The sequence below is a fragment of the Microcaecilia unicolor genome, chromosome 1 (assembly GCF_901765095.1).
Source record: "Microcaecilia unicolor chromosome 1, aMicUni1.1, whole genome shotgun sequence".
Taxonomy (NCBI): Eukaryota; Metazoa; Chordata; class Amphibia; order Gymnophiona; family Siphonopidae; genus Microcaecilia; species Microcaecilia unicolor.
The window spans coordinates 60,382,800-60,396,907 of NC_044031.1; the positions used below are offsets into that span (position 1 = coordinate 60,382,800).

Below are 14,108 nucleotides of genomic sequence, written 5' to 3' on the forward strand. Positions count from 1 at the left end.
TATGCTGTTGCTTGGTTGAGTTTTGTTGCTCAGAAATGTTTCTCAACTTGTGCTCTAACCTGGGCAGACTGGATTGAGAAGTGGAGGGAAACGTTTTACCCTATGAAAGAGATCAGATCACGGATACAAAGTCTTATATAGATATCAGTATCCTGTGGATCAGACCGTGGTATGTACCCCGCATACTGCCCCTACAGCCAAAAAAGTAAACCCTGCAACTGCCACATGACCACTAAACTGCCCCATGCCCTAAAACTACCCAATGTAAACTACTTCACTCCAAGAAACTACTCCCTCTACCCCCTATAAATTTCCCGACTACAATAAAGCTACTTCCTGCAACTATCTCACCACCCCACAAACCACTCCACCCCCAAATGCTAACCTGTACAACTGCCCCATCCTCCTGTATACTATCCCACTCCCCAAAACTACACTACCCACAAGAGACACAACATATACAAAAAGCCCCAACCCCTAAAAATACTCCCTGCAACTGCCTTGCTACTCCACTAATTGTACCGCCCCCAAAAATAATCCCCCACAACAATCCCTATATGCTGTGTGCAGGGCCAGATTAAACCATTGGCAAACTTTGCCCTTACTTTGTGTCTACAAGTTTAGAAGGGCCCTTGTGAGATGCATTCAGGATTCAGGAGGTTAGGCTTGACAAATGTCTGGCTTTTTAAAGAAGTTTACATTAATATCCTAAAAGGATAGGAGGTAATGTTCAGCCAGTGGCAGTCAGTATTTTTTTTTATGCTGACCATCACCAGCTAAAGTGCCAGGTCATGTATGGGCATCCCCATTGAATATCCAGGGCTAATTTTGGTGGGGCTGGTCACCGGAGCTTATGCAGGTCCCAGCCAATAGTTATGTGGGCCCTGGTTGAATATCGGCCGGGACCTGCATAACTATGTCAAAACCTTCAAGAGCCTGGAAGCCCCCTCCCCCAGCCAATACCATTCAGAACCCCCTCCCCAGAACATCTCCAAGCCTCAACTACCCCCCAAGCCTACTTTAGCTCCCTGGTGGTCCAGTAGGGACAATGGGTCAGGAGTGAAGCCCACTCATTCCTGTACCTTACGGCTGCATTGATCTCTTGCTGCAGCTCATGGTACTTGCATAGTACCCAGTGGCATAGCTATGGGTAGGCCTGGGTGGGCACAGGCCCACCCGTTCTTGCCTCAGGCCCACCCAGTCTAGTGGCTCCCAAAACACCTATTGCCAGTGCCTCACTCCTCTCTCTCTCTTTCTTCACTGCTGGCAACACAGCAGCTGCCCATCTCTCTCTGAACCCCTGCCTCCCAGTCTACCTTCAGCAGTTGCCTGCAGCAATTCCTGTAGGCAACCTGCGTCAGCCCTGCAGGCTTCCTTCTACTGCATCTTGCCCTCGACGCCACTTCCTGTTTCTTCACTGGCACGGAGGGGATGCGGTAGAGGGAACCCAAGACCTGTACGCAAGGACAAATCAAACTCAGGTATACATATAAAGTATCATATACCATGTAAAATGAGTTTATCATGTTGGGCAGACTGGATGGACCGTACAGGTCTTTATCTGCCGTCATTTACTATGTTACTATATAAGCCTACAGGGCCGTCGCAGGTTGCCTACAGGAAGCGCTGCCAGCGACAGCTTGGAGGTAGACCAGGGAGGGGGTTTTTCAGAGAGAGACAGGCAGATGCCGGGCAGGGGGGGGATAGAGGAAGATTAAAAAAAACCTGTATTGTATGTACTGGGGTGGGGGTGGGAAGGGCCCACCCAGGTTAACTTGGGACCCACCTAAAATGGCAGATCTGGCTACACTTCTGATAGTACTATGAGGCTGCCATGAGAGGTCATGACAGCCATTTTCTGCAGGCAGCTACAAGGGGCAGGAAAAAGTGGGCTTTGCTCCTGCCCCCATCACCCCCACTGGACCACAAGGGAGCTACGGTAGGCCCAAGGGGGCCTATCCAGACAGGGGAGGAGGTTGGGAGATTCTGAATAGCACAGTCTGGGGGGAGGGGACGGAAGGAGGGGGCTTTTTTTGGGAATTCGGCTCCCAGGGCTCAGAAGGTTTTGACGTAGTTATTCAGGTCCTGGCTGACATGTTTTTATTATTATCTGTTGAGAAGGATATCCTTTCTATTTTGCCTAATATTACATCATGTAAAGAAAGGATTGCACAGTTAAGTATTGCCCATGGTTTTAAACTTAATACTGATAAAACAAAATTACTGTGGTTAAATTGGGTAGATACATTTCCAGGTTCTAAGATAGTATTGAGTAATGGTCTGTCACTTGGTATTGAAAAAGTCTTGAAAGGTATTGGGAGTGTATCTAGATACTAGATTATCTTTGGTTCCACAGATCAACCATGTAGCAAAATCAATCTTTTTCAAACTTTATCAACTGAGAACTACTCAGTTTAATTTTTCAGTAAAACATTTTGCAATTTTAGTTCAGTCTCTGATTTTATCTCATTTCAATTTTTGTAATGGTTTATACTGTTTTGCTTCATTCACTTCTCTTGCTGGATTACAGGTTTTGCAGAATACTGCTGCTAAGTTGATTTTTGGGGAAAAAAGATAAGACCAAGCAACCCCCCATGTCTTTTGCAACTACACTGGCTTTCTATGTCAGCTAGAATTCTTAAGTTAGCCTGTTTGATTTATAGAATATTTGATGGTTCTTGTCCTGATTACTTGGTGAGCTTGTGTTTCCACCATCTACTTTTTCCTCTAGATCCCTTGACTAAATCTATGTTGGTTTTGTCTCATGAATCCATGCTTATGTATATGCTCTGTAATTTTGTTCTATATAATAGTCTCTACCATTTTGCCTGGCAATGATGACAGGCTCACCGGTCTATATTTTCCTGGATCACCTCTGGATCCCTATTGGCGTTACATTGGCCACCCTCCAATCTTAAGGAACCATGCCTGATTTTAAAGAATTTACATATTACTAACAATAGCTCTGCAAGTTTGTTTTTCAATTCTGTCAGTACTCTGGGATGTATACCATCTGGTCCAGGTGATTTGCCAGTCTTTAATTTGTCAAATTGCCCCATTACATTTTCCAGGTTTACAGAGATTTGTTTCAGTTTGTCTGACTCATTAACATTAAATACAATTTCTGTCACTGGTATCTCTCCCTCATCTTCCTTGGTAAAGACCAAAGCAAAGAATTTCTCTCCTCATGGTCTTGTTTTCCCTTAGTGCCCCTTTTACCCCTCAGTGATCTAGCAGTTCAACTGATTCTTTTACATGCTTCTTGCTTTTAATATACCTAAAATGTTTTTAATATGTTTTTGTCTCCAATGCAATCTTCTTTTCAAAGTTTCTCTGTACCTTCCTTATCAGTGCTTTGCATTTGACTTTCCATTCCTTATACTGTTTCCTATTATTTTCAGTCGGATCCTTCTTCCATTTTCTGAAGGATTTTATTTTAGCTCCAATAGCTTCCTTCATTTCACTTTTTAACCATGCCAGCTGTCATTTGACTTTCCTTATTCCTTTTTAAATACGTGGGATATATCTGGTCTGGGCTTTCCAGGATGGTATTTTTGAATATCATCCACACCTGATATACATGTTTGACCTTTGCAGCTGCTCCTCTAATTTTTGTTTAACCATGCTTCTCATTTTATCATAGTCTCCTTTTTGAAAGTCAAATGCTAACGTATTGGATTTCCTGTGTGTACTTGCTCCAGAGATTATATAACTCTGGCACTGTAGGGAACAGCACTGGAAAACACTGGCTGGAAAACAGAGTTGGAATTACCGACCTATGCTCAACACTAAGCATTCAAATGATATGCATGCTGTAAGTGTTGAGCATTGGTTGATAAAGGGATTGGAATGTTCCTGGTGTATGCCCACAACAGCTGTATGGTAGGCACAGCTCTTATTTACATGTCCAGGGCTCCCAATGCTCTCAAATTCCTGGTGGTCCAGTGGACCCCTTCCGACCCCCCCCCCCAATCTTAAAAAATCCACAGAGGTCCAGTGGACCCCTTCTGACTCCCCCCCTCCCAAATTTAAAAAAAATCCCTGGTGGACCCCTCTCACCCTCCCAACCTTAAAAAATCACCTATGGTCCAGCGAGCCCACCAACCCAACCCCGTGGGCCTGGCTGGGTTGGGCCCAACCCCCTAGTCACGACTGGCCCTGGTGGTCTACTGGAATTCCCCAAAGACCCCTCACATACCTACGCCTATTTCCTCCTGCCTCTGGACCTGCCCACATCAAAATGGCAGCACCCCACCACTGCCTAGTGCAGCCTGATATGCATTGGGTGAGGTCTAAGTACCATATAAGAAAAAACTCCCAGTATGCACTGGTCAGGGGCGGGGCACTGCCATTTAGAAGAAGTCAGGCCCAGATGCATGAAGGAATAGGCATTCCTCCTGCCTTTTACAAAAGGTATGTGGGGAATTCCACTAGACCACCAGGTCCAGTGGCGATAAGGGGGTCGGGTTGGACTCAACCCAGCCAGGCCTGGCCAGGGGCCTGCTGGGTCTGGTCAGTGGGCCTGCTGGGGATTTCTAAAGCTTTGGGTGGTAGTAGGGGTCTACTGGACCACTCAAGACATTTTTTTTAGGTTTGAGGATCAGGAGGGGTCCATTGGACCACTGGGGATTTTTTATGGTTGGGGAGTTCAGGAGGGTTCCACTGGAGCACCGGGTATTTTTTAAGGTGGGGGGTCAGGAAGGGTCCACTGGACCACCAGGGATATTTTGTTTATGTTTGGAGTAGGCTCAAGCTTCAAGTGTTTGGGAGTAATGGGCTGTGTCATGCTGCCATGTTGACTTTCCTGTCAGTGACTGAGCACTGATTGGCTCAGGCACTGACAGAAAAATTAGCATGGGACACTATCGTCAGCTCAGAGCTGTGGGTAGTTTCTAGCTGTTAGGGCAGGTGGTTTTTGTGAGCCGGTTTACCAAGCATTGGAGTAAATTGCTAATGAGCTTTTTAATACTAGTAAGCTCATTAGCACAGGGCTTTAGGTTACTGCTTCTATGCATGACAAAACAGTGGCCAAAAGCCTCTGTGCATTACCTGCAAAATAAAGTTTCATTTAGACTGAAAGGTTGCAAGCCCAGTTTGTTTTGAGCATCTGGCCCTAGGTCTAGAATTGTTTCCCCTCTTGTCGGTTCCTGAACCAGCTGCTCCATAAAGCAGTCGTTGATTTCATCAAGGAATTTTACCTCCCTAGCGTGCCCTGATGTTAAATTTACTTTGGGCCAAATTCTATAAATGGCGCCTTAAAGATCGGTGCTGAAAAACCACACGGTGTGATTCTATAAACTATGCCTAAAGTTAAGTGTAGTTTATAGAATATGCATACACACTGTTCTTGTACTAAAATTTAGGTCACCTAAAACCACTCCTAAATAACTGTGCCTAAGTTAGGCTCAGTTCTGGTGTGCGTATAGGTTTTGAAACACCCACAACCCGCCCATTCCATGCATATGGTGACTTCCCCTTTTTGACTGCGCACATTTGAATTTATGCGCACAGTGTTGTAGAATATGCCTAGAAAGTTGTGCACATACATTCTAATTGCCACTAATTGGTTGTTATGTATCAATTATCAGCGCTGATTAGCTTGTTAATCAATGAAGTTGTGTGCAATTTGTCCATGTGGCCAAATTAGCGTGCACAACTTAAGGTGCCATATATAGAATCTGGGGGATAGTATCGGGGTAATTGAAATCACCCATTATTATTGTTACCCAGATTATTAGCCTCCCTAATTTAAGATAGCATCTTTGCATCTGTCTGTTCATCCTGGCCAGTACACTCCTATTACTATCCTTTTCCCCTTTACACATAGGAATTCCAAGATGTGTTTTGTGTCCTGGAGAAATTTTAGTCTATTTGATTCAAGGCTTTCCTTAGCGTATAGTGTCACCCCTCCCCAATTCGATCTTACCTATCACTGTGATATAATTTGTACCCATTGGTTATTTTTCTTCTACCAGGTCTCAGAGATGCCTATTTTATCATTTAGTGCAATATATTCTAACTCTCAGAAAAACAAAGCGGGGTTCACACTCTCCACAACAATCGAACACAACAAAAAATGGGGTGGAGAGGGCCCAATGTCAAGAGATCAGTCGCCACACACAAGGGTAAGATGCTCCAGAAGAACCTTTATTAGGACCCAACACAGTCCGTGTTTCGGCTATATCAGCCTTCTTCAGGGGTCAATCGATGGATGTTCGGTGATATATCGATTGATGGAGCATTAAATAGGCAATTGATAGAAATCAATCAAACATTACTTACCAGCCTCAGATGTTATACTCAGGTCCATTAGAACAGCATGCAGGTCCCTGGAGTAGTCTAGTGTTGGGTGCAGTGCACTGCAGACAGGTGGACCCAGGCTCCTACCTCCCCCTACCTGTTACACTTGTGGAGAAACCTGTGAGCCCTCCAAAATTCACCAGAAACCCACTGTACCCTCATATAGGTGCCCCCGTCACCTGTAAGGGCTATGGTAGTGGTGTACAGTTGGGGGTAGTGGGTTTTGGGTGGCTCAGCACACAAGGTAAGGGAGCAATGGTGAGATGTGTACCTGGGAGCATTTTATGAAGTCCACTGCAGTGCCCCCTAGGCTGGGCTATTGCTGTCCTGGGATGTCAGGTGGACCAGTCTACTAAAAATGCTAGCTCATTCTACATCCCAATAACTTGATTTTGTGCGTTTTGCACTTGGATGTTTTTTTTTTGGGGGGGGGGGGGGTTGAAAATGGACCAAAAAACAAAACATCCAAATCACAAAACCTTGTTCAAAACAATATTGTCGAAAACAAAAGACAGATGTTTTTCTTTTTTGAAAATGACCTTCTTTCCTATTCAGATTTTGGACGTTTTTTGCAAACCGTCCAAAGTCGGATTTAGACGTCATATCGACAATGCCCCTCCTGGTCTAAGATGGTCTCTATTGCAACCTTACTATCAGGATGCCCTATCTTCCCTGTTTTCGTGATATCTTCTGAAGATACCTTGTTCCGAACCATGTGCTTCTGAGCGACTGTCAGCCTTCCCCTAGTTGCTAGTTTAAAAGCGGCTCTATCTCCTTTTTAAATGTTTATGCCAGCAGCCTGGTTCCACCCTGGTTAAGTTGAAGCCCATCTTTCTGGAATTGGCTCCCCCTTCCCCAGAATGTTGCCTGGTTCCTAACAAATCTAAAACCCTCCTCCCTTTACCATTGCCTCATCCATGCATTGAGACTCCGGAGCTCTGCCTGTCTCTTGGTCCTGCACTTGGAATGGGGAACACTTCTGAAAATGCTACCCTGGAGATTCTGAATTTCAGATTGCTACCTAAGGGCCTGAATTTGACTTCCAGAACAACAACAACAACAACCATTTCTAAAGCGCTACTAGGGTTACGCAGCGCTGTACAATTCAAACATAGAAGGACAGTCCCTGCTCAAAGAGCTTACAATCTAAAAGACAAGAGAACAATCTAAAGACAAGTGAACAATCTAGAGGACGAGTGAACAGTTAAACTGATAGGGTGGATAGATTGGGGCATTTTATATTTCTCGAGCGGTTAGGCGCCGAAGGCAGCATTGAAGAGGTGAGTTTTAAGCAGAGATTTGAAGATGGGTAGGGAGGGGGCATGGCGTATGGGTAAAGAAAGATTGTTCCAGGCATAGGGTGAGGCAAGGCAGAATGAGCGGAGCCTGGAGTTGGCAGTGGTGGAGAAGGGTACTGAGAGAAGGGCTTTGTCCTGTGAGCGGAGGTTGCGGGCGGGAACATAGGGGGAGATGAGGGTGGAGAGGTAGTGAGGAGCCGCAGACTGAGTGCATTTGTAGGTAAGGAGGAGGAGCTTGAATTGTATGCAATATCTGATCGGAAGCCAATGAAGTGATTTAAGGAGAGGGGTGATATGAGTATATCGGTTTTGGCGGAATATAAGAACCTCCCTCCCTCCCACATTTTCCTATATCATTGGGACCCACATGTACCAAGAAAGCAGGCTCCTCCCCAACTCAAGTGTTTTGTGAGCTTGATGTGCTAGAGCTCCATCCAGTTGAACCATAAAGTACTCAGGAATGTCTGGAATTTCAGGCAGACGTTTCTGCTGCAATAGGGCATTTTGGAAAAATGTTGCGGCTCCTGTTTTTTTTTTTTCTGGATACCATGTCTTATCTAGGACTCTGTATCTGTATCAAAATAAAATTTGGGGAGTAAGAGGAAGGGTTCTGACCATCTATCTGCTCCTTTAGTATATGTTCATCTGTTTCTGTCTAGGATGGATTAATAGCACTGCACAGTGGTAAATCAAGGTATAATTCATTAGCATTTTTCATGCTTTATCAGGTTGAAACCAAGCTCAAAAAAGTACAATTGGCAACTTAATTTCCAAATTAGTTCAACAAATAAGCTTTATTTACATACACGGTACACAGGAGACCTTACAGAAAATATATGCATGAGAAAAAAACAAATTATAGCACATGGTGAGGTGCAAGACCTGTCCTCAGCTGTGACTAGTGCTGTTTCATCAACAGCCAGTGACTAGCCAGATGACCTGAACAATGAACTGAACATAGCACCTTTAAGACTTGTTTAGATTTCTATAGGTGTTATCCAAACAAACTGACAATATGCATTACAATTTAGTGCTTCAGAGCGTATGTGCAACCATTCCTAATATAAGTGGTTCAGTGGCATATTTCTGGTACTCTGAATGTGTGTTTTCTGAAGGATTGAAGGCACAATCTTGCTCTTATTATCCTCCAAACATAGTCAAGATAAACTGAAACTGAGGGCAGTCTAGTCCTTGGGACATACCTAACTAGCCTGTTTTGGGCTATGCACAATGAATGTTCATGAGATAGAGTTTCATGCACTATTCTTGATGTATATAAATCCATTCATATTTGTCGTGGATATCCTGGAAGTTAGATTGACTGTGTGTGTCCCAAGGATTGGGATAAGAATCACTAACCTAGAGTAACAGAGCAACTAGCCCAGGGTCCTAGAAAAGAGATTTCTGGATCCCATAGCTAAGATTTCTCTTTACTCATATATTGTAACCAGTAGATCACAAATCCTCCTATCATCCAAACTGAACACAAATTGACTTTTTTTGTAATTATTATTATTATCATAGCACTTCCAGTCCCATGCTTAATAAATGGTATGGGAAACTGCATTCTGGAATTAATATGATAGCTTCAAACAAAGAGAGGAAACTCTCTTTGCTCACAAACTGGCATTTTGGTACATTCGAATCACAGGTATCAGAAATGGCTTTTCTATGATCACCCAGAAATCTAGTGCTAGTCCCAGAATTACAGTGCACAAACCCAAAAGGTTCTTAGAGAGAGCACTTCCCCTGGCTGCTTAAGCTGTAAGCTAGCCAGGTCCCTCCAGGCTGCAAACCAGGGGCGTAGCCAAACTTTGGCGGGAGGGGGGTCCAGAGCCCGAGTCGAGGGGGCACATTTTAGACCCTCCCACAGCACCGCCGCCCCTCCTGGCACTGCTGCCCCTCCCCCATCCCTTTCAACCCCCCTCCTGCTGCCGCCAACCCTCCCCCACCACCGCCAGGTACCTTTGCTGTCAGGGGTCCCCAACCCCCACCAGTCAAAGTCCCTTTCACTGCCGGTCTCCGAGTACAGCGTGTTCACTGATCTGGATTCTGTTTCTGTTCCAGATCATCAAGGCGCCGCTAGAGACCGGCGCTGAAGAGGACTTTGGCTGGCAGGGGTTGGGGACCCCTGCCAGCAAGGTACCGGACGGCGGCGGCGGGGGAGGGTTGGCGGCGGCAGGAGGGGGGTCAAATGTGGTGGGGGAGGGTTGACGGCAGGGGGGTGAAAGCAGGGGGGCAGGGCTAAATCTGCAGGGGCCCATTCCCCCGTGGGCCCACCTAGCTACACCCCTGCTGCAAACAGCCCACTTCATAATGCCCAGTTGTAAGTGTGTCTTTTCATATCATACCTTCTTTTACCTTCAGTTAAAACAGGTGTCTCCAGGGGCATATTTAGGTGAGGGAAGCAAACTATATATATATAAAACTGAATTTTCAAAGCTAAACGTAGTTTTGCCCCTCTTCCTCTACCTGCAGAAATAGCCAGGTCAAACCATGCAAGCAGTTTCAAAATGAGCTGTAAGGCATCTGAGTAGAAAAGTACCAACACAATTTGCACCTAGGCAGACTACTAAAAATTGCACCCCAAATTCTCAGCTTCTCTATACTATATTACCATCCAGGTGCAGAAACTGTAGATAAAGAGAAGTATAGATAAACAGAAATTAGGGATGGGGGGGGTCATTTACCAACATTAATGCACTAATGCTGTTATCAACCGTTATCTCCTGCAGAACCCATTATATATATGGGTGGTGATAATCAAAAGCACTTATTCTGTCACAGGCAACACCAAATGCTTAAGTGGTTTTATTTTTAATCCACAGGACCTAGTTAAATAATTTTGGATGTATTAATTGTTAAGTGGCCAAGGTTATCTGTCCAAAAATGAACATAAGAAAAGCCTTACTGGATCAGACCAATGGTCTATTTAGCCCAGTATCCTGTTTCCAACAGTGGCCAATCCCGGTCACAAGTACCTGGCAGAAACCCAAATGGTAACATTAAACCATGCTACCAATCCCAGAGCAAGCAGTGGCATCCCCATGTCCGTCTCAATAGCTGACTGTGGACTTTTCCTCTAGGAACTTGTCCAAACCTTTTTTAAACCCAGATACGCTAACCGCTGTTACTACGTGCTCCAGCAAAGAGTTCCAGAGCTTAACTATTTGTTGAGTAAAAAAATATTTCTGGATGTTTAAGCTGCCATATTCAGCCACTAAACAAATACGTAAGTTAGCATGGAAACATGGTAGAAGGCTAAACAAGAGGGAATTTATGCTATAGGTCTGTAAAGGGAGAGGCCTCTACTTAGGACAGAAGGCTGCTTGGGCTGGGCTCTACTGAGACAGTAGGCCCCTAGCCCTGCAGAACCAAGAAAAAAAGGAGGAAAAGCTTTAGTTTAATGTGGAAGAAGCTGGGAAGCCTAGAGAGGAACCCAAGGAGACTGGAGGTAGAGCAAAACTGGTGACACAAAACAAAATGTCTTGATATTGCATATTAATGTATCCATATTTAAAATTAAAGGTACAAGCTTGACACAAACAAAGCAGCAATACATGTTTATTTTTTAACAATCAAAATTAATATGTACGATTAGCAAAAGGTTATCCTGGCCAAAAAAAACTTGTTAGTAACATTATCGTGGAAGTTTCCTATGTTACCGTTGGGTGTTTTCTTTGACTCTTCTCTTCATTTTTGTCATTCTTAAGGTTGGATACCCTTTATCGGCTTTTCTTGCTCTTGGTTTAGGCATAGGAATGTAAGTTTTCATTTCCACTTTTTTTATTGCTTGAACACTGCAGTTTTGGTGTGTATATTTATATACATTCCCTCCCCTGTGTAATGTTGTCCTTGAATTCTTCATAGCGGTGCTAGCATAGGTCAATTTAACAAAAGCAGATCAGGTATGATAAATGACCACCCTGGTTATATACTAGAAATCTGTTGGGCCAATATTCAGCTGGAGTGGTCAGCGGTTTTACTAAGTACCAGCTGCCATGGCTGAATTAACACCAGGTAGTGGCCAGCGCTGAATATCCGGATTCTGCAGTGACGGCCAGCATTATGCAGATAGCGAACCACATAAAGTTAGGGCAACCTTTTTGCTGTCCTAAGTTTATATGGAAAATTATCTGGTTAGTGGACTAAACATTGCCACTAACCTGATAACTCCAGGCACTGCCCATGGACCGCCTTGGCGCTATCTGAGGAATGCCAGGGCGGTCTGTAATCATTTTCAGCAGGTTGGTATGTCCAAATGCTTCAGATGTTTAGGTAGAAATAATAGTTGGCAATTTACTTAACATCCTGCAGCAATTTGTTCTCAGCAGTGGGAATTTTGCCTTTTGAAATATTTTGGTGGTGAAGCAGGACGCTGCCCTAATTTTGAACTTTGCCCATTAGAGGAAAAGCTGGACCAGCCTCATAGTTTACATCAACAAGTTGTCCCCTCCTCAAAAGGCAGTGTTTGTTCATTTCTACCAGTTCTGCTAGTTCTGTCATCTGGATTCAGCAATATATAGAAAAATGATATTTCAAACCAGTGTGCTAAAGAAGATTCTATTAATGTATTACTTTGAATGTTCTCGCATGGGTACCGGAGTCAGACTTTAAAGCACCCGACTGATTTGCTATGAGATTCTAACCTTTGTGGCCAGGATAAACAAGGGGAAACAGGAGAAAGGTAACAGACACAAGTCTAGCAAAAATATATATCTTTTCAAAGTACTGATTGTTTACTTGCAAGTCCATAATACTGATAAGAACTTTAAGAAAGCAACTGTGGTTTTATCCCCACCCGACCCTGCCCTGTCCCTTTTTGTTTTCCTTTATTTTGGCTTCATCTCAACTCTTGCACTGTCGTCTCCATCCAGATCGTATTCCTCCACTTGGCCATTAGTGCATACCTTCACCCGGTCTGTCAGTTCACTGGTTCTTGGAAACAAGATGAAGTCGTAGATCAGGGCGGCTGCTGCACCTCCAAGCATGGGACCAACCCAAAAGATCTAAAATACAAAACAAATTGCACATAAAACCCAATGTAGATGTACATAGGCCCTAACTCATTATTCTTTGAATATATTTGAGCTCATCACTTATACTGTTCTACTTTAATTGATTTACTGCAATGGTAAAATTCATGAGCTAGTGTGGCAAAGACTTTGATTACACCTATACTATTTGGGGTATTTTTACTAAGGTGCACTGAAAAATGGCCTGTGGTAGTGTAGACGCATGTTTTGGGCGCGCACAGAATCATTTTTCAGCGCACCTGCAAAAAAATGCCTTTTTTAATTTTTGCCAAAAATGGACATGCGGCAAAATGAAAATCGTCGCGCATCCATTTTGGGTCTGAGACCTTACCACCAGCCATTGACCTAGCGGTAAAGTCTCACACGGTAACTGGATGATAGTGACCTATGCACGTCAAATGCCACTTGGCGCCCATAGCTGATGTGCGCCAGAAAATAGAAAATATTTTTTCGGACACACGTAGCAGATGCATACCAAAAATGAAATTACCACAAGGGCCACGTAGTAACTGGGCAGTAACTCGGAACTGGCACACATTGGGCACGCGATATAGTCACTTACGGGGCTTAGTAAAAGGACCCCTATATAACATAGATCATGGAAATGAAGAAAATAACAGCAGATATGGATCATAAATGGTGTCTAGCCATAGACGCAGTTGATCCGTGATTCCCTTTCCTTTATTTTCTTTTCCTGTAGGGATTCTCTTATTTTGAGGATTCTTTCTGAACTGGACATGTGTTTTGAACCGATCTGGTTGGTGATCTGGTTGTTGGAAGTGATTAGAGACAAATATCTACAGAGCTTTTGCTACAACTGGCTGAATTGGTGATCAGGTGGAATTATTTTTGGTACACAGAAGAATCTTTTGAGCAAATTAGTTGAGTTGCTATAGAGGCAATGGTGGCTCCATCAGTAGCATCGTTATATGGAGCCAAATTTGAAGATCTTTATTTATCCTCTGCTTTGGAGTTTCATTTGATTCTTTTATGGAAAAGATTTTTGGATGACGTTTTTTGTTTTGGAATGGTACAGAAGATGAACTGCAGTCTTTTGCTATTTGGTGAAATTTTCTGGATCCTCATTTGCAATTTTTGATGTCTTACCATAAATATTCTATAGATGTTTTGGATATTTATTTTGTTAAGGAGGATGTTAAATTATGTACTTCTGTACATAGGAAAGCAGTAGATTATAAAGTTTTGTTGTTAATTTATCCGTGCATTTAGGGATTTTCCCTACAGCCTTGAAATTAGCAACTGTAAAACCTTTGTTGAATGCTGCTTCATTGGATCCAGAAAAGGCATGTAATTATAGACCAAAATCGGTGCTTCCAATGGTAGGTAAAGTGATTGAGAAGGTAGCACTACAGCCGTTGGAAGAGTTTGTTGATTAAGATCGGGGCTGTATCCATTTCATAGTAACATAGTAGATGATGGCAGATAAAGACTTGTACGGTCCATCCAGTCTGCT

The 14,108-nt window shown here is 43.6% G+C and overlaps 1 protein-coding gene and 1 long non-coding RNA gene across 2 annotated transcripts in view; one reads left to right on the forward strand and one right to left on the reverse strand.

The window, feature by feature from the left end:
• Window positions 1-14,108, forward strand: part of LOC115466482 — a 51,887-nt gene that overhangs the window by 11,076 nt on the left and 26,703 nt on the right. The gene's annotated exons all lie outside the window — the stretch shown is intronic.
• The window catches only part of AQP1 (aquaporin 1 (Colton blood group)), a 74,631-nt gene continuing 71,239 nt past the window's right edge, over window positions 10,717-14,108 (reverse strand). Inside the window, 1 exon segment of the mRNA XM_030197727.1 lies at window positions 10,717-12,607. Within this exon segment, the coding sequence (XP_030053587.1) occupies window positions 12,431-12,607 (177 nt within the window). The 3' untranslated portion in view covers window positions 10,717-12,430.